Source organism: Stegodyphus dumicola, chromosome 2 (assembly GCF_044657685.1).
Source record: "Stegodyphus dumicola isolate Sdum_Otavi_A_Nest chromosome 2, ASM4465768v1".
Classification (NCBI taxonomy): domain Eukaryota; kingdom Metazoa; phylum Arthropoda; class Arachnida; order Araneae; family Eresidae; genus Stegodyphus; species Stegodyphus dumicola.
The window spans coordinates 203,930,912-203,952,550 of record NC_140769.1 but is presented as its reverse complement, the minus strand read 5'-3'; the positions used below and the strand labels follow the sequence as shown (position 1 = coordinate 203,952,550).

At 33.8% G+C, this 21,639-nt stretch overlaps 1 protein-coding gene across 11 annotated transcripts in view; it reads left to right on the top strand.

Moving 5' to 3' along the window:
- The window catches only part of LOC118181150 (coiled-coil domain-containing protein CG32809-like), a 1,535,131-nt gene that overhangs the window by 1,408,087 nt on the left and 105,405 nt on the right, over window positions 1-21,639 (top strand). For all 11 annotated transcript variants that reach the window (XM_085811658.1, XM_085811657.1, XM_085811656.1 and 8 more), the window contains 3 exons: window positions 1,509-1,707; window positions 5,365-5,512; window positions 13,010-13,178. In XM_085811658.1, coding sequence (XP_085667784.1) covers window positions 1,509-1,707; window positions 5,365-5,512; window positions 13,010-13,178 — 516 coding nt within the window. The remainder of the gene's footprint in view (window positions 1-1,508; window positions 1,708-5,364; window positions 5,513-13,009; window positions 13,179-21,639) is intronic.

The following is a 21,639-nucleotide window of genomic DNA, read 5'->3' as shown; positions in this document are numbered from 1 at the left end:
GTAAGTTTTACTCTTTCTTTATAAAAGAATTTCGTAGGTTTCTCAAGTCAATTTCTTTTGCGCAATTATTGTTAATTAAAGATTTACCTGACGATCTCTTTACAGGCACAATTATTCCTCGTAATCAATTGCCTGAAATCTTCCACTCTTACCGGAAAGAACTCAGCGCTAGCCTCGAACATTAAGGATAAAGCAAGCTTTTGGTTATTAAGGTCATGGTTAAGCTACCAACCACTGGCTTAGGATGCCGCCATTGACATCGATATCAGAAGTTTGCAAATCGTATAGCATGAAGTACTCACTGGAATAGCAAATGTACTGATTTGAATCTGAAACAGCAATTTTCATTGGGCTAGTCAAGTGATCGTGTTGTTATTGTGAAACGTTATTGCTTATCTTGGCCTTATATTCGATTAGGAAGATTTATAAGAAGATCCTCTTGACGACCATATTATGTCCGTTTTTTTTTCTATGTATATAACATTATGACGTATTCGATGTCTGTTTCCTTTTAATAACATTTTAAATTCTACAGTCTTCTATGATCAAACAGTATGAGAGGAATTACTGCTCTAGCTACCCACATTTACCAATTCTATAAAATCTGCACCTGTTAACAAACATAGAAACAAGCACCCATTTCAACTTTCCCCGGCCTAACAGCAGCCAAGCGGTAAAGTCGCTGAACACTGGTAGTTCAGTCCGAGGTTCAAATCCCGCGAACGGGTTGGCTGCATGGGCGTTTTCGTGGTTTTCCCCATTTGTAACGTGTATACGAGCCAGTTTTCCTTAGAAAGTCCTCCACGAAGGCATCCCTCCCCTTAGGCAGATAGCCCTAGTGTGCTTTGCCATAATTAAGTACACCATCAACTTTCCCCAGCAGATTGACTGAACGTAAAAACATCAAAATCATGAACTCTTTGCTCCCAAAATAACGCTTGAAGCATTACCCCCTAAGCAGGTAGCATGTGAAAAATATACCTGGTAGAGTGATTAGATGATTTTGAAGCAGGAAGACATGAAAAATATATAGTGTCCTCGCCGGGACTGTCCTGGACTCTCGAATACGCTGCGAGTATGGTACCGTTACACCTTGAAGAAATGCGGAAAGGATGGTGAAAATAGCTTATATACTCCTCCTTTTAAAGGGCGACTGGGTATTAGGGGACTCAAACACCAAATCCTGGTGGTGAAGAATCATCATTCACCACCCTTTATTTCGGGCGTAGTGTAGATTTATTGGATTTTTTTTTATGCTGGGTGTTCTTGGAACTTTCTTAAAGTTAATATTGCATATCCTTTGTGTAATGGATTTAAACCAGACTGTATACTCATTAAATATATGGGGGCACCTAAAAATAAAGATGAGATTAGAGTACCATGGTTAAATCTCATTATTATTGAATTATGTCTCATGGATTATTGAAATGCACATTGGGAAGAGTTAATGTCGAAAATAAAGAAAAGTATTTGAAAGCATTTTAATTTGTTTTCCTTTTATTTTGTAGGTCTCGTGTTTCTGCAGTACCAGAGCGAGACCAAGAGGGCGCTGCTTCCTAACGAGATCACCTCGATGGACACTGTGAAGGCTCTCTTCGTGCGTTCATTTCCCAAGCAATTGACCATGGAGTATCTCGACTCACCACATATCCGAGTCTACATTCATGACCCTGCAAAGGACATGTTCTACGAGCTCGAAGACCTCAGGTATATCTCATGAAAACTCACTTTTTAAAAAACCTTTTCCCTTTCTGCGATTACGTTCTATATATTTTATGATGCTGTGTTGTTGTTCTTTCCTGTCCCACTCAGTAGTGTTATATTAGGTTCATAAATCCATGAATCTTCATAAAATAGAAAAAGGGGAGATGAACGACAAGGAATTCCTCTCTTAATAAAACCAATGCGGATAAAAAGACTACAAGGGCTGGTTTGTCCATAATTACGTTTATTATAAGCATGCAACATTTTGGCGATACCGATCAAAATTGAGAAACGTGAGAGGGACTACTTAGAAACCTAAAGAGACTTATCGGTCCTTACCATCTTTAAAACGTGATAGCACTTTCATGGTCAGTGGCTACCACTGCACCGATGATGGATACATAGATATTTTGTACAGATATTTTGTACTATACATTTTCAAACAGTAAAAAATTCTGAAAACATAAGAGCCAGTCCGGAAGCAGTAACCTGCGTAGACAGGTCACTAGCCCTTTAATTGCTAGAAAGGCCCATTTTGAGAGGGTACACCCTGGAAATGGGCAGCATGGCCTGAGAGAGCTAGTTAAGAAGACGCAGGCTATAGATACAAGCTCTATTACCAATTTTTCCTCTAGGCATTCAGGTACTAGCCAGAACTGCGGTTATACACCAAATTCCATTAGATTTTTGCCATATAGCTGATAAGTTTGAATATGAGTTCCGTTGGTTCACGGCAGATATCAAAGTTTTATTCTGTTTGCATCATTTGATGTCGTTGCTACAATCACACCAGATATCTAGGCTGAATCATATTTGGATGATTTTAAGCAACGGCAAAGCATGATCGATTAGCAACAGGTGGCTAAGCCCCCAATAAAATTCGCCGGTTAAAGACTGGCGTTATTACTACTGAGCGAAGCTTCAGTGTTACCTTGCCCGTTCCTAGATTTACTTTCTAATTATTTTGGTGTAAAATCTTCTTCTTCTTCAATGGCCAGACAGTCCAGGATGGGCCCTTGCCTTCCTCAAAATCGAATTCCAAGCTCTTCTATCTCTGGCCATAGACATCCAATTGATAATTTTTAAAATTCTTAAGTTTTATTGAGTGTAAAAACTAAATAGATTAATATATCATGAAACGCAATATACTGATTTAAAATCAGGCGCATCCTTATCGATGAACTTGTATTTTTGCGTAACTTTTGCTTCACTTACCTTTTTTGAAGTTGATAATCATGCTAAAAGTTGAAAACATTTTTGCATGTTATGAAATTTTCAGGCAACCAGTTATCAGAATTTCTGATAGCAATTCAGTAGCTGTTGAAAAGGAGGTAATGTTTAGTAACCTTTCAAAACATGACTGAGCATATTTTATTAAGTGGTAACAGGTATCGGTCCAGTTTATTATTTTGACTGCTGTCTCAGCCTGATTAGCTAAACTGGCAATTCTTTCTCTTTCCGTGCTCAAGGTAAAATCGAAGCATCTCAAATGAGTGAACAAGCTTTAATTCCCGTGTATTTTATGCTATGAGATACATACTATTTTTGCTTCAGGAAACTGGCTTAAAGATTTGAAATTAATAATAGATAATTCTCGATATATTGATTTTTTTTATTTTTGATGATATTTACTTAAGTATTTTCTATAAGAGTTAACAAATTTTTAATACAGTAACAAAAAAGTCAGTTATGAAACAATTGCAGTAATTTTAATAATAATAATAAATCGTCTGGTAATGCATATTAAATGAAAGCGTTTATTAAATTTTTATTCTTTAAAATATCATTTGAGACAAATAAGTAGTCTTATTCAAACTAGCGAAGAATTTTGAGGATAAACTTCGGGTTCTGTGAAATGTTCCCATAAGATAATTCAAATTAATCAGAGCAAACCTTGCATAAAATTACGTAATTTAATTAAATTGAAAAGTATAACCACAGTTGACACTAGATTTGCATGACCTCTGATTTATACTGAATTATAAATGCAATAAGTAGTGGTAAGTCGTGAATATTAATGATATTTCAAGAAATTATTTACTTGACGTTTGTTGTTGTTTTTTCAGTTCGCTTAAATTTTGTGTAGTCATCCTGCTTATCTTAGAGGAAATTTAGTGTGAAATAAATTCATAGTATAAATGAAAGAAAAAACTCAGTTTTCTTTTTCGTTTATAAGCTTAAGCCTTTACTATAAAATTCGGTTCTATAATATTAATAAATTGTAAAATAATGAAGAATAGTTTTTTTTGGCGGCATAAAACTAAATGTCGCTTGTTGGCAACCTTTTCGAAGAGTTTTCTTTTATCTCATAAATTTAAAAAAAAATCACAATCCATAGTTATCACTTTTCTGTCAAGTAATAGTTTAAGCCAAAGTGGAATTCAATTTTTTATTAATAGTCTCTTCTGAAACTTGTTTACAATCATTTTATTCTCCACAGAACCCAATAGGGTTCTAGATGTGTGGAATTAAGTCCGTCTTCACTTATTAGACTGGGAAGCGAATACTCGCTTCCTTTGAAATATTGTGACAAAATCTAACGAACTCCGTCGCTTACGAATATTTAAAATAACAAATTTGAAATTCCAAATTAAATGTAACGTAATCGGAGGGCCTATTTAAACTGGCTCAATACTTTAATGGCGCGTTTTAACGTCGGCTAGCGAAATGGCTAAAGCCAGAATATTTACTGACAGGGCTGGGCGACGGAATACAAACTGCAGGCGATGCCTAGCAAGAACTCTGTCTCTAAAACATTCAAATTTCTCGACGTCATTCACATCCCTCGACTGTCTAATTTGCATCCTGGTTAGGATTACAGGAAAGAAGTTATAGTAATTGGTTAATTAATATAAAATTCTTTACAATCCTAAGAGACTTCTTTTATTACCTGACAAGGAAATCCTGTTCCAATTTATTTGTTATTTACAAGCATTATTCTTTTATCATTATCCATTGTTTGCAAATGTCTTCTTTTGATATTAATCATTATTTATAAATATTTTCTGTTACTGTTTATATATATATACTACCAATATCTTCTATTATTATCTATTCTTTGCAAATATCTCCATTTTATTGTTATCTTTTATTTACAAAAATGTTTCATTTATTATCATTATCCCTTGCTTTCAAACACTCTTCTTTTAATCTTTGTCGATTACTTACTAGTATCTTTCTTTTATCACATTGTTTATAAACATCTTATTTTTTTATCCTTTTCTCCATTATTTACAAATATTTTCCATTCATTATTATCGTTTACAAATGTCTTTCTGTGATTATTAGTAATTAATTAATTATACGTCTTTTATCATCATCTATTACTTACGAATGTTTTCCTTTTATTATTATTATCCGTTGTTTACATATATCTTTTTTTTAGTGTGTTATCTTTTATTTTAAAATATTTCTTTCGTTATTGCAACAAATAATATACCGTTAATTGTGCACTGTAAATTTATATTCTACAATAAATACTGGTTTACTTTACCATATTATGTTCTAAACATCTCTAAAAAAAGTTTATCTTTAAGCAAAGTTTTGTTTCGTGTTTAGTTTTTAAACATGACACAGAATTCTTCATAGTAAATGTCTGATGGCTCTGGTGTAGTTTTAAGAGCGTGACTGGCTGTAATTTTTTGTTCTTTTTTCATGTAGGGACATTCGGGACCGGTCTGTTCTGAGGATCTACGAACAAGATGTGAATGGCGGTGGCGTCTACAGCACTTACGACCAAGATCTGAGTTACTTCTCTGAACCCGAATTCGACTCTGAATACCAACACCAGCACATCCACCGGAGCAAGGTCAAAATTTTATTTATCTCTTTTAAGTTCTATCGTATCTGTATGGTATGATCCTCGTGATATAAAGTAATAAACCACTAGATAACAGTCCTTGCTATAGAATCTTATTTGTATTCATGAATTTAAGAGCAATTCAACGATGCATGAAGATTTCAAATTAGTTAAGATTTTGATCTTCGAATAAACGAAGATTTATCAAAATGTATAATATTTTGTGGCTGATTTATGATTTTTTGCAGAACCATCTTTGACAGAATGTAGGACTTTTGTATCTTTCTAAAAGCCTTAGCTGTAACTACTTAATTCAAGAATAAGAATACATTTGCCAAATTATTGACCCCTAATACTTTCCTGTAATAATAAATATGATCCCAGGTAGTGAGTGCCCATACTTTATGACTGCACTTATTCCATAACTTTTATTTTGCTAACTATAATCATGACTATTTGTTGTTGCTGTCGTGTTTATGGTAAAGCGTATTCAAAAAGTGCCATGGGCAAAGATGACAGCCCGGGCAATCTGCAAAATGTTATCGTCGTAGAGGTTCGGTCTCTTAAACAGGACCCGAATTTTTGACAGCTCAGCAAGGATGACCGGACAGTAAAAAAAGTGTGTGCAGTCGTCAGTTTTGTGTCCGGATAGTTATTACAGTTTCTGTAGGTTCGGGTCTGACTTGTGCACAAGTAAATTTACAGAGATCAAGGGCAGCTACTTTAAATTTTATTGATTTTATGATTAGAAATGAAATACAGCTTGCTCTCTTACAAGAACGTTATGTCAAAGATGGCAAGATCGTTGGATTACCAAACTGTAGTAAGATATTCTTTTCTGGTTCTTTTAAAGCGTTGATAATATATAACGGCCCTTTAAATCCATTTTTTGTGGCGAGAACTTTAGATGCAGTGACAATTCGCTTGCAATTTATCAATAGAAGTATTAATATTGCTAACGTTTATTTTCCACCGACGACCGATTTAGATAGCAATTTAACCGAACTTTGTTCACATATTATTCATAATGATCATTTGCTTATTGCGGGTGATTTTAATGCTACGAGTCCTCTTTGGGGTGGAAATCAAGAAGATCATAGGGCTGCTAAAGTTCTTGATTTTATCCACGAAAACAGACTGTGTGTTCTTAATTCCTCCGATTCAGAGCCAACATTCTTGACTGTCAGAGCCAAGGGTTGGCCTGATATTACATTAGCTTCATCTCCTTTTTGCAATTTCTATTACAAATTGGAGGGTGTTGACAGGTTTGTCTATTAGTGATCATCAAATTATTTTGTTTGAAATTGGAATCTCGGAAGACATAATTTTAAAACGTAGATTTAAAACTTCATATGGTGGACATGAAAAATTTATTGAGAAACTTCGTCCACGAATTTCTCAATTTATAAATTTATTTGAATCTAATACTTCTCGAGAGGATTTAGAAAATAACTACGACTTTTTTATTGGTTCATTGATGGATGCAGCAACAGCGTCCTATAAGTCGAAAAGAGTACGGATTAAAACCTCTACATCATGGTGGTCTGACTCGCTCACAATAAAAAGGAACAAAGTTCGTGCTTTAAGGAGACGTATGCAAAAAGAAAGGGATGACAATATAAGGCATTCATTTAAAATTTCTTATAAGAAGGAACTAGCAATTTTTAAAAGATTGATTATAAAGACAAAAAGTGAATCTTGGAAGGCATTTTGTGCTGCTATTGAAAATCCTTATGGCATCACTCAAAAGATTGCAGTGGACAGAGTATTTCGACCTCTTCAGCTGCCAGTAGAGGTAGCTCCGGACTGTACTTCTCTGGGAGAGAAATATAAAAAAATTTTAGATGAGTTATTTCCATTGGATTTGGAGATTGACGATATGGATTTACATTAAGTAATGCGAGAAAAATTTAAAAATCAAACTTGGAATTCTACTTTAAGTGACTCTGCCCTCCTGGAGCTTGAGGAGTTAGAAAATACAATTCGTTCTCTACCGTCTAAGAAGGCCCCCGGACCAGACGGTCTTGATAATATTATCATAAAGATACTTTTCAAAGAATTCCCCCAATTGTTTCGAGCATGTTGGAAATTGGCTTTATTTCCACGGCAGATGAAAATTGCCGAAATAGTTTTATTTGGCAAAAAAGGTAAAGATCCTGCTATTTTGTCTTCTTATAGACCAGTGAGTCTTCTTTCTTCTTTAAATAAACTCTTTGAAAAATTAATATTGAACAGACTAAATTATTTTCTAACTAAAAATAAAGTGATCAGCGACTTTCAATTTGGATTTAAAAAGGGGGTTTCAACTGAAATGGCTGTTTTTAATCTGCTAAACACAGTAAAACGCAACAAGGATGGTAACAAGCACACGTTAATCATCTCCATTGATATACGTGGTGCATTTGACACGGTCTGGTGGCCTGACATAATTGATGCATTGGATAGCGCAAACTGCCCTGTAGAAATTTTGAATTTAATTCGAAATTATTTGGAACAACGCAAAATTCAATTAACCCTGGATAATGAAATTTTAATAAAAGATTTGCAAAGAGACTGTCCACAGGGTTCCTGTTTAGGACCAACCCTGTGGAACTTAGTCGCTAATTCGGCCTTTGGTATGTTTGAAAATACTGAACAAGTAACTTTGCAAGCTTATGCCGACGATTTCCTGTTAATTATCTCAGGCGTAAAGGACATTGAAGTAAGAGCTCAACAAGCGATTAATAAATTTGTAGAGTGGGCAGACATGCATAAATTAAGAATTTCCGAAGAGAAAACTACTATGTTGTTTATCGGTAGGAAAAGAAAAATGCATCGAAATCCGTCTATAAAAATCCATGGAAGGCCAATAAAATGTGCAAACACCTTGAAATATTTAGGCTTTGTTATCAGCAATACGCTGTCTTGGTTTCCACATGTGAAACATCTTAAACAGAGATGTGCCGTTCTTACGAATGGCATGACAAAGACTATGGGCCTTAATTGGGGTACTTCCCCAAAAATCTTGCGGCTGTGGTATAAAACAATCACTGAAAGAGTTCTTTTGTACGGAGTCTCCATTTAGGGTTTTGATATGAACAAAACTGTGAGTGGCTTACTGAATTCAATACAGAGGCATCAGCTATTACTTATTTCCAAAGGTTATAGAACAACCTCGACAGCCTCACTGCAGATTTTGGCGGGTATACCTCTATTAGATCTGCAGGCTCAAAGAGACTCTTTCTTAGGACGGATCCTACGATTACGATTGAATGGGGATTTATGGAACCAACATCACCTAGTAAATGATTATGAACTACGGGTTCCATCTAATCTTGGCCATCCTGCCTCTTTAAAACTCAAATCTGCAGTCAATTTATACTATACGGCTCCAGTAGCCAATGACATTGCTCTATTTACAGATGGTTCTAAAACTGAACGTGGAACAGGTTGTGCATTTTGTGTATTTAACAATACTCAAAAGGTATATACATGGACTCGAAGGCTTGATAACAGAAATACTGTTTTTCAGGCAGAACTTTTAGCGATAAACGCTGCTCTCACTTATATTAAAAGAAATCTATTGGGCAAGACTAAGATCTTCAGTGATTCATTATCTAGTCTGCAGGCTATCTCAGACATTACGAATAGAAATCCGATTGTACAAGTTATTCAAGAGAAATTGCTAAGATTTAATTCATCTGAAAGACTACTTCTTACCTGGGTGCCAGCTCATGTTGGCATACTGGGCAACGAAGAAGCAGATACTTTAGCTAAATGGGCTGCTAATGATATCAACGGAATTGAAAATCCAACGAAATTGCCTTTTTCACACTTGAAGAGCGAGACTTTAAATACACTGCTTGTGAAATGGCAGGAAAGATGGACTAATGACTCCACAGGAAGACGAGTCTTCTCTTTCTTTCCAAAAGTTTCACTCAGTAAAAGAAGCACATCGAATTTTTATACTCAATTTTTCACTGGTCATGGACCTTTTAATACATATCTCTTCCGATTTGGACTACGTACGACTGAGCTTTGTTCTTGCGGGGAGTTGGGAGACCCTGAACACTTTATCTTTCACTGTCCATTTACTAAAAACCTTCACTTGAATAAACCTTTAGATCAACACAGGCCAAAATGGGCTGAAATGATATTAAAAAACTCTAGTGAGAGTAAGAAATTTAAGGAAATTATGCTTTTCTGTCAGGAATTAAATTTTTCTGTAAATAATTCTCTCAGATCATCTCTATTGGGAGTGAGTAATTGACTTTCAGCGCCAGTTAGATTTTTACTGTATAATGGTAATTGTTTAACTTTGTGTGTTTGATGCTTATTATTGTTCAGTTTTGTTGTTTCCACTACTTATGTTACTGATTTAAAATTAGAAGTGGTTTTACGTAGAACAGACGTATCTGACATTGAATGCATCTATGCTCTTATAAATTGTAACGGTTACTTGTAGCCTATTAGTTTTGTAATTGTTAATTAAATTTAACAGAATATTTTTGTGACAATTTTATTATTTTGCATATTTTAATGCGTTCTTTTGTAATTGAATTGATTCACTTTGGTGAATTTGATAGGCATTAATTGTGCATTCTATTATAAAAATTTGCATTCATGATAGTTATTTTATATTAATTTTCTTTACTTTAATCTTGAATGCATTTTGTTTTTGATTTTGAAATTCTGTAAAATTTTGTGTCGGCGTTTTTCTTGTATTGCATTTGTCTTAGCGATGCCAGCAAACCTAATCTAGAATAATTATTTTGTATACCTTTTTGCACTTTTCTGAATTGAATAGTTGACCTGTTTTTGTGAATTTTATTGGTTTTACTTGAGTTCTCTATTGTAAAATGTGCATTTAAGGCAGTATTTTATAATAATTTTCTTTGACTTATTTTTGAATGTATGTGGTTTTTGGAATCGGAATTTTTCATATATTTATGTTGGCATTATTCTTGTACTGTATTTCTATCGCGTTGCCAGCAAACCTGATGTAGAGTTTTTATATTACTTGGAGTGGTTTTGTTTTTAAACCAAATTTATGTTTTGCATTGTAATAATATCTCAGGTTCAGTGTATTTTATGATAATATTGTTCAGGTATCAAAGTTATTGGTTCTTAATTCTGAATTCATATGAAAAAATTTTATTTGGCAGTTTATTATTGTCTTAGTTTATCTTTATGCATTTTTTTTCTAAATTGAATGGTTCTTCTTGAATTTGTGAATCTAATTGATATTAATTGTGTATAATACAGTAATGGATGTATTATATTTCGTTTGTACTAGTTTTTATTTAAATTAGTTGGACTCAGTTTTGAAAGTATTTCATAATTTCAGTACAAATTATGAAAGTATACTCGGTTTATTGTTTGAATGCTATAGGTACTACTTGTAACATGCTTTCTTTAGGGTCTTTTATGACTATGTTACTTATGTTCTTGTGTTCTTGAAGGCCTTGTATGCCACTGTAAACTTATTCTGCTTAGTCATAATAAATAGCTTCTGGAGGCAGGGGCTTTAATCCGTGTGAGGCAGACATCATGTCAGCTAGGTAATGGAGCCCCTGTTCTCTGGTTAACAGTTTCTGTAGGTTTTCCTCTGTGATGGCCGGTTCTAAGCCTGACTATGATTTTATTTATAAGTCGATCTCCATTGATGTTATGGAGCCGGTGCTTTATTGGAATTGAATTTTCTTTCAACCTGTATTTGGTCATGGCATTTGCGTCCGAGAGAGTGATATTTACTTTATTATTATTGTTGAGATTTTGAGCCTCTTTTGCCAGTTTATGTGAGTTCTCGTTGCCTGTGATGTTGACATGCGCAGGCAACCATTGAAGAATGCAGACCTTACCTAATTTTGAAGCTCATTTAAGCGAAAGTGGATCTTGTTGTTGATCAGGAGCTGCCATCCAGAATTGCCTTTGAGTTACAGAAAACGAGTCCTTCTGGTTGCTCAGAAATGGGAAGGGAATACATGTCAAATGCCTCCGCTTTACCAGAAGCTCGCAAGTGGAGTTAGAGACTATGGCTGCAACGCCAATTTTGTGTTGATTAATAGCATTGTCTGGGGTCTTCAGAAATACTTCAGAACCTCCATGAGTGATTGTCTCATCAGATGAACCATCTGTACAAAGTCTTCTTTTGGATACTGTTCAACAGTCCTGATCCCTTTCGCTTTAATGATGTCAATTAATTAATTTTTGTTGCATTGCTGTAGTAGGTTGAGTACTATTTTAGAGTTCATAGAAAGCCTAGAAGGAAATGTTGACTCTTGAAAGATGGAAAATTTGTTTTGATCGCGGCCGAGAACTGCTTTATTATCTTTATCAAATTGCACAGGAGATCACCTTTTCAGTCTATTCTTTCCATTGTAGTTTTCAAAGGTTTTCCTAGCGACGTGCACTAGCAGAGCAGCTTCTTGTTTGTAATTTTTATTACATTATATTGTCTTCTTTTTCTGAGGCTTTTGAGGCCACGTTCCTGAATTACTTTTAAAATATTGGGGGAAGACACCGCACTGGTAAAGATTTTTGCTGCCTTTGCCTGGACACTTAATTAAGCATAAGCCCAATTGGGAGAAGCTATTTGTTAATCTGCTAATATGGATCATGAATTGTTATGGAAAATCTTTGCTAACTAATTTGATTAGTTAATAGTAAAAGTTCATAAATGTTTAAAACAACTTTTTTAACTGATAATAACTGATAAAACTAAATGTAAAGGTAGACATGGCACGCGATTAAATGATAATAAAGTCTTTTCAGAATCGACGTGCTGCCAATACTTTTTATCCAATGCTTGTAACTAGGTTAAATAATATTAAAAGCAAAATTTAAATTAAAGATGTCAATGAAGCGCAAGGGTTTTGATCACTTGATAGCACTTTTAGTACTCGTCAAAAAGTTTATTATTTGCCTTCATCGTTTAGATACATCTTCCTTCTGTAGAAACATTTGGTTAATTTAGTTTTGGAAATTCAAATTCTTCGATTATTGCATAACTCTCTCTTTCATTCACGTTTTTAATGACAACATTTAGTAATACGAAAAATGTTTTGGGAAATATTTAATTCTTATATCCAGTTTTGTATAGATGCATACATAGTTTTTTAATTGATCGAAAAACCAGAAATGAGGCTGGGAAAAGAAAGAAACAAATATTTTATGCGAAGAATCTATGGTAAAATTTGGACACGCATAACGTTCTTTTCCATTTTTCTTTTATTTAACTTTAAAAAATAATTTTAAGAAAACAGAGTTTCCTTTAAACTCAACGCGAACGTAAAAGAAGAAATGCCAAAATTTTGGGGCAGGTGTTGGTGGTGGTGATACACTGGATAACAACAACATTAGCTTAAATTGTCTCCATCACCACCAGACTGCGCCTCATCAAATGAAAGTAAACATTTTAGCAGACGACCGTGAGGAAAAAATTGAATTAAAAGAGAGGCAAACGCTTCATTTCCGGAATGTGCTATTTGTTCCTTTGACTCACTTTAACATTCTATTTTGGAACAGGCCTCCAAAGCACCCTTACCGCCTGCCATAGGGTATTATGGGACTTTGCCGGCGCAGTACCTGCCAGCCAACAGAACCCAGACGTTGCCACACAGCGCCTCCATGAGAACTTATTCCCCGACTCATGCTGCGGATCGACAGAAGTCTCAGACTCTACCCCCAGGAGGAGGTATGTTTCGCAAAAGTTCCAGATTAGAACATTTTTGTTATATTTCATTTAAATTTGGAATGGTGTGTTGTGTGCCGCTCCCGAAATACGGGATTTATATGGATTTTGTGAGTTGAACTAAAGCTGGCGGAATTCCACGTTTTGCAGGTGGAGGGTAAGTACACTTTTGTTTGCAATTTTGAATGCGTATTTTTAGGAATTTCGTTTCGGCATCGTAAGTGAAAGAATAATATTTATAGAGCGAATGGAAACAAAATGGGAGCTTTAAATAAATCTCTCTCTCTCTCTTTTATTATTATTATTATTATTATTATTATACACGTGTAGAATGTTGTTGCGTTTATAAATCGGAACCTTTGTATTCGTCACTTTAATTTTTCTTATAACGGCGCGATACAATATTATAGCTGCGTAAGACATGCTGTGTGCATTATTTGCATCATTGCTGAATGCTTTATGCTGTACACTGGGAGCAAAAAATTCTGTGTTAATTTACGTCCAGTACGCGACAGTATATGAAGACAGTTTAAAGAAATATACTTCAAAACAATTCTTCTCTTCGTAAAACAATATATGAAAAACTGGCTTACATTCACTAGATAGATACGGCATAAAACTGACACCGCCATGCGATCGATTATAGTTACAGCATGCGGTCGATGCAACAAAAAAGGAATTTTGATAATGTAATAACGAAAGAAAATAAATGCACAGATGTCACCTGCTCGGTGAACCCATCACCGGCCGAACGAGCCAGTTTCGTTTAGAAAGTTCTCCACTAAGGTATCTCAGGCAGATAAGCCCTTGCGTGCTTATTCGTAATCAAATAGACTAAACGTCTACGCTATTTTTACCTGCGTAGGTTCGGCACAGGCATGGGATCAAGACTAATTTTTTAGCTGTCATGTCGATTTTATGCCGATATAGATGTCAGTCGTATGGTATATCTATTCTGTGCTGATTTCCTAAAAAACTAATCATATAACAAAATCTCAGGATCTCTTGATTGCAGTTTGTTAGCACTTTGCGCTCACAAAAGATAAAACGGATTTTAAATTTAACTTAACCATATAAAACGGAATCGTTTTCAACTGGTATGATGTGGGTTTCACGTTTTATACAGCAGTATTGCTCTCAATTTTTATTCATAAATTTTTGCTTCTAGTTTTATTAGTAAATTATAATTATATATTTTTGTGATGTTCTAACTGTGAACCGCAGAAAAATAAGTCAAGGTCACGAGTTTGACGCACCTGATGAAGCGTATTCGCAAGTGAATTATATGGGAACAGACTTACAATGAGAATATAATGTGCATGATAGGAGACATAATACGTTATTATATATATCACTTTGAACAGTTAAAATAAGACAAAACAAATATGAGAAGAACGTAATGGCAATGTTGCTCAAGGTAGTGTACAGGAGACTGTAAGAAACTTAGGTAACATTTAATTACTATTTAAAAAAGGTGTAGAAACATACAGAAGCATTAAAAGATACGTCATAAATAGACCTGTAGGTTTATCTAAATTAAATAATCTAAAAAGGGGTGACAAGGAGAGAAATTAAAACGTAAAATCAGAAATTAGGAAATATGAAGCCGCATGTTTTGGTTAATTACATTGCATTCGCATATTTATTGCTTTCCCCTTCAGCAATAAACTCAGCTGAGATTCAAAGATAGTCGATGCAATTCCGATGATCATTTCGATGAAACGTGTTTATTTAGTAAGGTGGCGAAAGAGTGAGAAGAAATTAAACTCTCCGCTTAACACATTTGAATTTACCTCATAAATTTAAATATGTTTGCCGCGCATTGTCTAAACAGTTTTCATCAGCGCAATTTTCAAAGGCGTTCTATATTTCTGGAACCTTGTTATATCATCTAAGATGAAGCGAATTGTTGGCAGAACTGCTAACTCTGAACCTCAAGACAGCATTCTTTCAGCTCGAAAATTGATTATGCTCCAGCTGTTGCTGCAACCTTTGCACAAGCAGAGGAGCAGATATGCATAATACATTTAGTTCTTTATTATGTTAAGCGGAAGAACGGCTGATACCTTTTGTTGGAATGCTTTGATCTCTTTGTTGTACCTTTGTTCACCAACACTATTTTCGTAGACCAAATCGCTAAAGCACCGGCTTGTCTATTCAGTTTATTTATTCAACTTTATTCAAACATTATACTTTCGTATTCTCAATGCTTTTTAAAATACTTCATCTAGGCAGTTTGTTAACTAAATCATTGTCATAATAGTCTCTGTAGTTATTTTACGGCGTATGCATTTTTAACACAGATGTTTCAATCTTAAAGGTCAGAAGCATAAAGTTGATTGTTTTGAAATTTGTGAGGGAAAACTGTAATCTTTTTTTTATTTAATGAAATATATTAATATGTGTAGTTGACAGAAGGAATATTAAATCTAAAATATTCTAAAAAAGGCACTGTATTGTCAGGCATTATTGTCATAAACTCATTGTAAACATTATTATTTGGAATGAAATAATGCCATCATAACAGTATGTAAATTTTCCCTTATTTGCAATGAAAAAGAAGCACATTTTGGGTGCATATTACAATAATTTTATCTTTAATGCAATTGGCGACCTCTGTTAAACGCTGTATATAGATCTGGAATAGTCATTATATATAATTAATGCAAACTACGAAATGTTATGTGTAAATATTACAATTGCTATTACCTTCTAATTGCTAATAAATATTATAATTGCAAAAAGAGTTATAATTATAATTTTTGTGTGTTATTCTCATAACATTCAGCAGCAAAATTTGTTTGGGCTCATTTTAAGTTAAAATGCAATTATTTCTTTGTGAATTTATTTCGGAATTTTACAACATGTTATAGGGCCTTTGCCTCATTTCTTTACATATAATTCATTAGCTATCCCCACATCTTTTTTAATCGCTATACTCCAAACTGCGCTCTTTCGCCTTTAAGTGCGACTCGTATTGTTACAAGTAATAGATTAATTTTTTAATATAATTTGAATACCGCATTATGGCATGAGGCATTTTTCAGTACTTTCATTTTAAAATTACAATATTCATATTTTAATTTCAAAATGTGTACCAAGCGTTAATCGTGAAAGAAACAAACAAACAAAAAAATCATTAAATTTTGAGGAATTATACTGTTATAACGATACTATTTACTCGACTATTGTAGCGATACTATGTTTAGACCTAATCCGGATTATCGAATCTGGCTGGCAGATGAAAAATATTTATATACAAATATTTCAGTTAGATGCTGTGTTAATGACATGTGTCACAACATTGTGAATTTTAGCAAACGACATTGCAAATATGTCTGTAATTGTAATTTGCTTCTATTCTGGGGGGTCTGATAATTCATTTCATATCTAATTAATTAATTGATTTAAAGGTATGATCTCCGTGTGCTGATCTTCACGTTTTAATTGCGTGTGTGAAACTAAAGTAGCACTTTTCTATATAAAAGTCCTGCTAAGCTGTTGTTATTTTATTCTGAAATAAAATAACAACAGCTTAGCAGGATTTCAAAATAAAATACTTTTCGTGGAATTTTATTTTGAAATTTTTCGCATTTCTGTTTCAGTTCTCCTCAGCTATCTATCTTTTACTTCATTCTTTCCACAGGAAAGTGCATACATTAGAAGTAGAGAGAAATGGCTGATATTATTTTCCAAATTACTGCGTTATTCTGCGTTTAAATGTAGACCTTTGTACATAAGAGTAGACTTCTGATTAACCGGTGTAATATCGAGCACGACGTCCAGGATTGATCCAAACTTTCGGTTAATTCTTCAGCTGTTAAAAAACATAAAAAGGGATAAGCAATAGTTTAAATTAGCAGAAACGCATTATTAATGATTTACCTGTATTTTAAAGCTCTGAAATCTGGAGAATAAGTTCATTGGGTTACTTAAATTCAATCAGCATTCAAAGTTAGAAGAGCGTGCAGAAAGAACAATGTTTATATTACTGTATATTTTGATAAGAGTTAGTGTTAATCAAAAGATCAATGACCATGCACTTGATTTATTTTTACGATTTGACAATTGATTTTAACGGAGTATTAAATAATTTTGATACATTTCAGATTATGTACATTTAATTTAGGAATGAAAACAATTCCTAAATACTAAGACATCATCTAGTGTCACTGCTTTTGCACCATATATTATCTTCTCTCTCTTATTTCCTAAGAACTGCTGCTCTGTTCAAATGGTTTGAGAAGTAATTTTAGCGTTGTTCTATATAAACAAGCTTAAACATTTTCAAACAAGTACCACTTGGTCCGAACCTCGATTAATCCGCCCCCGGTTTATTAGAGATTGGCTCTATTATAAAGACCACTACATCTTCTTTTGGTTTATTCCTATTAAAATTTTAAACTGACGAATATGAGTTGACTGTATTATACAGATTACTATGTCTTCTTTTGATTTAGGTTTATTTAGATCAAAATTTTAATCTGAGGAATATGGATTGCGTTATACTAATTATAAATACTACTATGTTTTCTTTCTGCTCAAGTTTATTCCTATTAAAATTTTAATCTTAATCATATGAATTGACTCTGTTATACTGATTATAAATACCGCTATGTCTTCTTTCTGTTCACGTTTATTCCTACTAGAATTTTAATGTTTATGTTTTCTTTCTGCTCAAGTTTATTCCTATTAAAATTTTAATCTTAATCATATGAATTGACTCTGTTATACTGATTATAAATACCGCTATGTCTTCTTTCTGTTCACGTTTATTCCTACTAGAATTTTAATCTGAAGAATATTGGTTTACTTTGTTATAAAGACCACTATGTCTTTTTTCGATTTAAGTTTATTCCTATAAAAATTCGAATTTGAGAAAAATGGGTTTCTATTTGGGAGATAAAAAATATATCTTAGGTAATTTGTTTACCGTAGAGATTTTTTTTAAACAGTATATAAAAACAGCAAGACTTATTAATGTGTGCTTAGAGATAACTAAAAGAAATAAAAATGCCTAATTTCAGTCAGTTTACTTGAAACTTTTATTTCCGTTTAAAAAGAGTTTTATTTCAAAATAACGTATATTTACTGTTTTTAGATAGTCTAGATGCGGATCTTGGAATTTTTAAACTCTAGCATACGATTCTGACTGAAACCAAGTTTGACTACCCTTGCTGCTTACTTACAATTTTACCCCACCTTTTTTACTACTAGTACTCTAACGGACTTGCTCGTTGCCCCATATTACTAATCTTTGCACATAGTCAGCATCTCTTGGTATCAACCAGAATTTTGTGTAAAGCTTTTTAGTGCTTCCTACGAGTGGCATTTTCTACAAGTATTATATGCATTGGTAATAGCCATTAATATTTTGTAAAAATCGAGTGTCATCATTTGCCTTCAACTTTTCAAGAGAATTCATTTTTTTCCGCCCTAAAATTGCCCTCATCATTATTGTTATGAAATCTGACATCTGATGTTTTCAGTTTCTTAGGAATTCCAAAATTATTTAAATTCGGGTTTACATTCAAATACCTTATCAGTCATTTCTTGCATTTCCGAGAACAAATGTTTAAAACAGTGAGAAAAACAATTCATTGCTATTTTGCTACTCATTCATTGCTGCAGTGAACTGCAGAAATAGGTTCACCTTTCGAGCTATAATTTTATTTTAATTAACACATTTTTTTCTCGTGTTAATCATTTTTGCTCTTCGTCAGATTTACCAAAAATGTAAATTAGGAGAATTTAAATTACCAGCGGGAATTTTAATCAAATGAGAGTGTGTTGACAACTTCAGGCAGGAGCTTTGTTATCATTCACATTCTACCTGCTATTGTGTTGTGTTTATTTTTAGTGAGTTAGCTTACAATGACATTAGAACGCGAGCTAACATACGAGAGAGGTCCTCAGACTTAAATTTAATATTTCCTGCTTAAATAATTGAAACACTCTTAATTCTCAGTTCGCAGTTTCTGTTAATGTTTAGTTTTTACTTCAAGCCAAACATCAAATAAATGTTGTAGTTGGTAAATAAAAGTTGTAGTTGTTTTTACAATTGCTGTAATCACTTTCGTGTTATTAGATTCTGAGTTGAAGACAGATTAAAACTTGTCTACGCATTTTGCAATAAGTGCATTACTTCTTGAGCTAAAGCAAATGATATCTTCTTGTAATTTTTCAAATTACTTCGACAACGTTTTTGCTAAACAACACTTATTTTTTTTATATTTCTCTACTCAACGGCTGTATTAAATACATGGCACAAATAATTATAAATTATCATCTTGCGTTTGTTAAACTTCTAAACTGAGGCATGCTTAGTGAGATACTGCACTGTTGTTGAAAACAGAACAATTTTTCTTGACTTATCATAAATATTTCCGCATTCTCCTCTCATTAATGAAGCTTTTAAAAACTTCAAGTGTCACTGTGCCTTCTTTCATACTCGCCAGACGTAAGACTTTAAAATGCGGATGTTTGGCATATTTCCCAGTAACTGAAGTTTCTTTTTGCTTATGCTTGGCATGTTTAAACAACACATTTTTCATAAGATCTGTCCGTTGCGGTACGATGCAGCAGGTCTGTCTTATCAACTAGTACAAATACCATTGTTACAAAATTTCTGACGTGGCTATTATATTTTTCTGAGTATTTCTTCGCGCTTAGAACGTCCTCTGTTTGAGTTGTTTTAGATTTAATATCACGCTGTCTTCTAGGACAGTTTTAAAAGCGAAGAATCATTTGCGGAGGAATATACAGCAAATGATGCTTATGGTAAAAATAGACACGCCAGAAGAATTTAATGCGGAACAGGAGGAAAATTATATGCATTATGCCAGTTGTCGCTGGTAATTTTACTCCTCTTCCGGAGAAGGCAAATAATAACAATCGTTTGGGAAGGTAATCTTGCGACTTTATTTAACCTTTTTTAATTCGTAACCTTGACTAAGCAGAGTGGCTGGCAAATCTTCCGTCCCAAAACGACTGATATGGGAAAATGCAGCCTTCAATGGAGGTTTTAAAGGCGGCTGAGAGGGGTTATAGCAAGAATATGTATAAGAATCAGAACAATAGCTTTATCGCTGCACGAATTTTTTTGATAATTTTAACGAATTTTAGGAGATTTTCTAAAACTTCGTGAATATTAGATTTTCCGCTGATAAATCCAAGAACTTCAGATTCTTGCGCTTATTTTTATTTTCATGTTAGATTATGTTAATATTTAAATAATTTTATTTTGTTTTTTGTAATAATTTTCTAAAAAAAATGCACTGTAAAGTAATCTTATTCCAAAATAATACAAACCAGAACTTTGAAATTTGCTAAGATTTGGCTGGATTTCTGTAATACTCAGAAATCATTTCCCGAAGTTGCATAAAGTCGCCGTTCGTTTCTGTCAGTGCTGAAAACAGCTGCATGTCAAACAGTTTCAGTGGCCAAAGATTTTTTAAAGCGTGATACCTGCTATAGAATATCTACGTATGTGTTACATATTGTATAAAAAAATCGTCTAATTAAATGATAATTTCAATCCGAAATAACAGTGTTGAATACGTGTCTAGAATATGACTAGTTTGTTAATTATTAGTTTAATTAGTTTGTAAAGTTTTAAAGAATTATCTTATTCCATCGCGCATGATCTCATTCCATCGTGAAGTGTGAGCACATACAGCTAGCAACTGGTCGTATACCACTCACATCACGAGGGCCGCTATTCTTATCCTGGTAACAGTACAGCTGGTTTTTCATGTTTTCTGCTCTAAAAAGTCTTAATAATCTGTACAAGACAGAGCAGGAAGTGGTGGAGATGCCAAAATTTGACTGTTTTCACTTACAAACATCCATGCCTTCTAAAACTCGAATCCTGTTCCATGGTTAACAGCATTGCTAACCACTAAACGGATCAGGGTGGTAATAATCTCTTCAGTAGCGTAACTGTGCTCAAATGTGGTAGACGATAATTCATCACCTCCTGCAGTTGGTCGACTGGGTTTCGTGCCTGCCCTCAGTAGCCGTTTAAGAGCGGGACGGCATAAAGAATTATCGTATTTCCCGCCCGTGCTTTTGCTTTGATTAACATATCCCAAAGGCAGACTCATGGTTCTGATTCCAGCGAGGGTACAGTTAACTTGGCTTATTTCGTACTCCGAAAATCCCAACACTCTTCACAAAATTATGCATATTTTTTTTATTTAACATTTATTTTTAAAATGAATTTATTGAACTTTTCAAATTATAAATATTACGGTTATTTGTTTTAGGTGTTGATAATTAACTAATTTTTGTGAAGCACGCGAGGATATCCGCCTTAGGATTTAAGCCGTTTTGGTGGATTTTGTGAGGAATGGTTTTTATTAACATTACAGAAGAATAAAACTATAAAACTCCATCCAACTAGACCATATGCCACAATCTCAAGCCGGATAAAACTAAGCGGTGTTCATCAGTCTTGCCTACT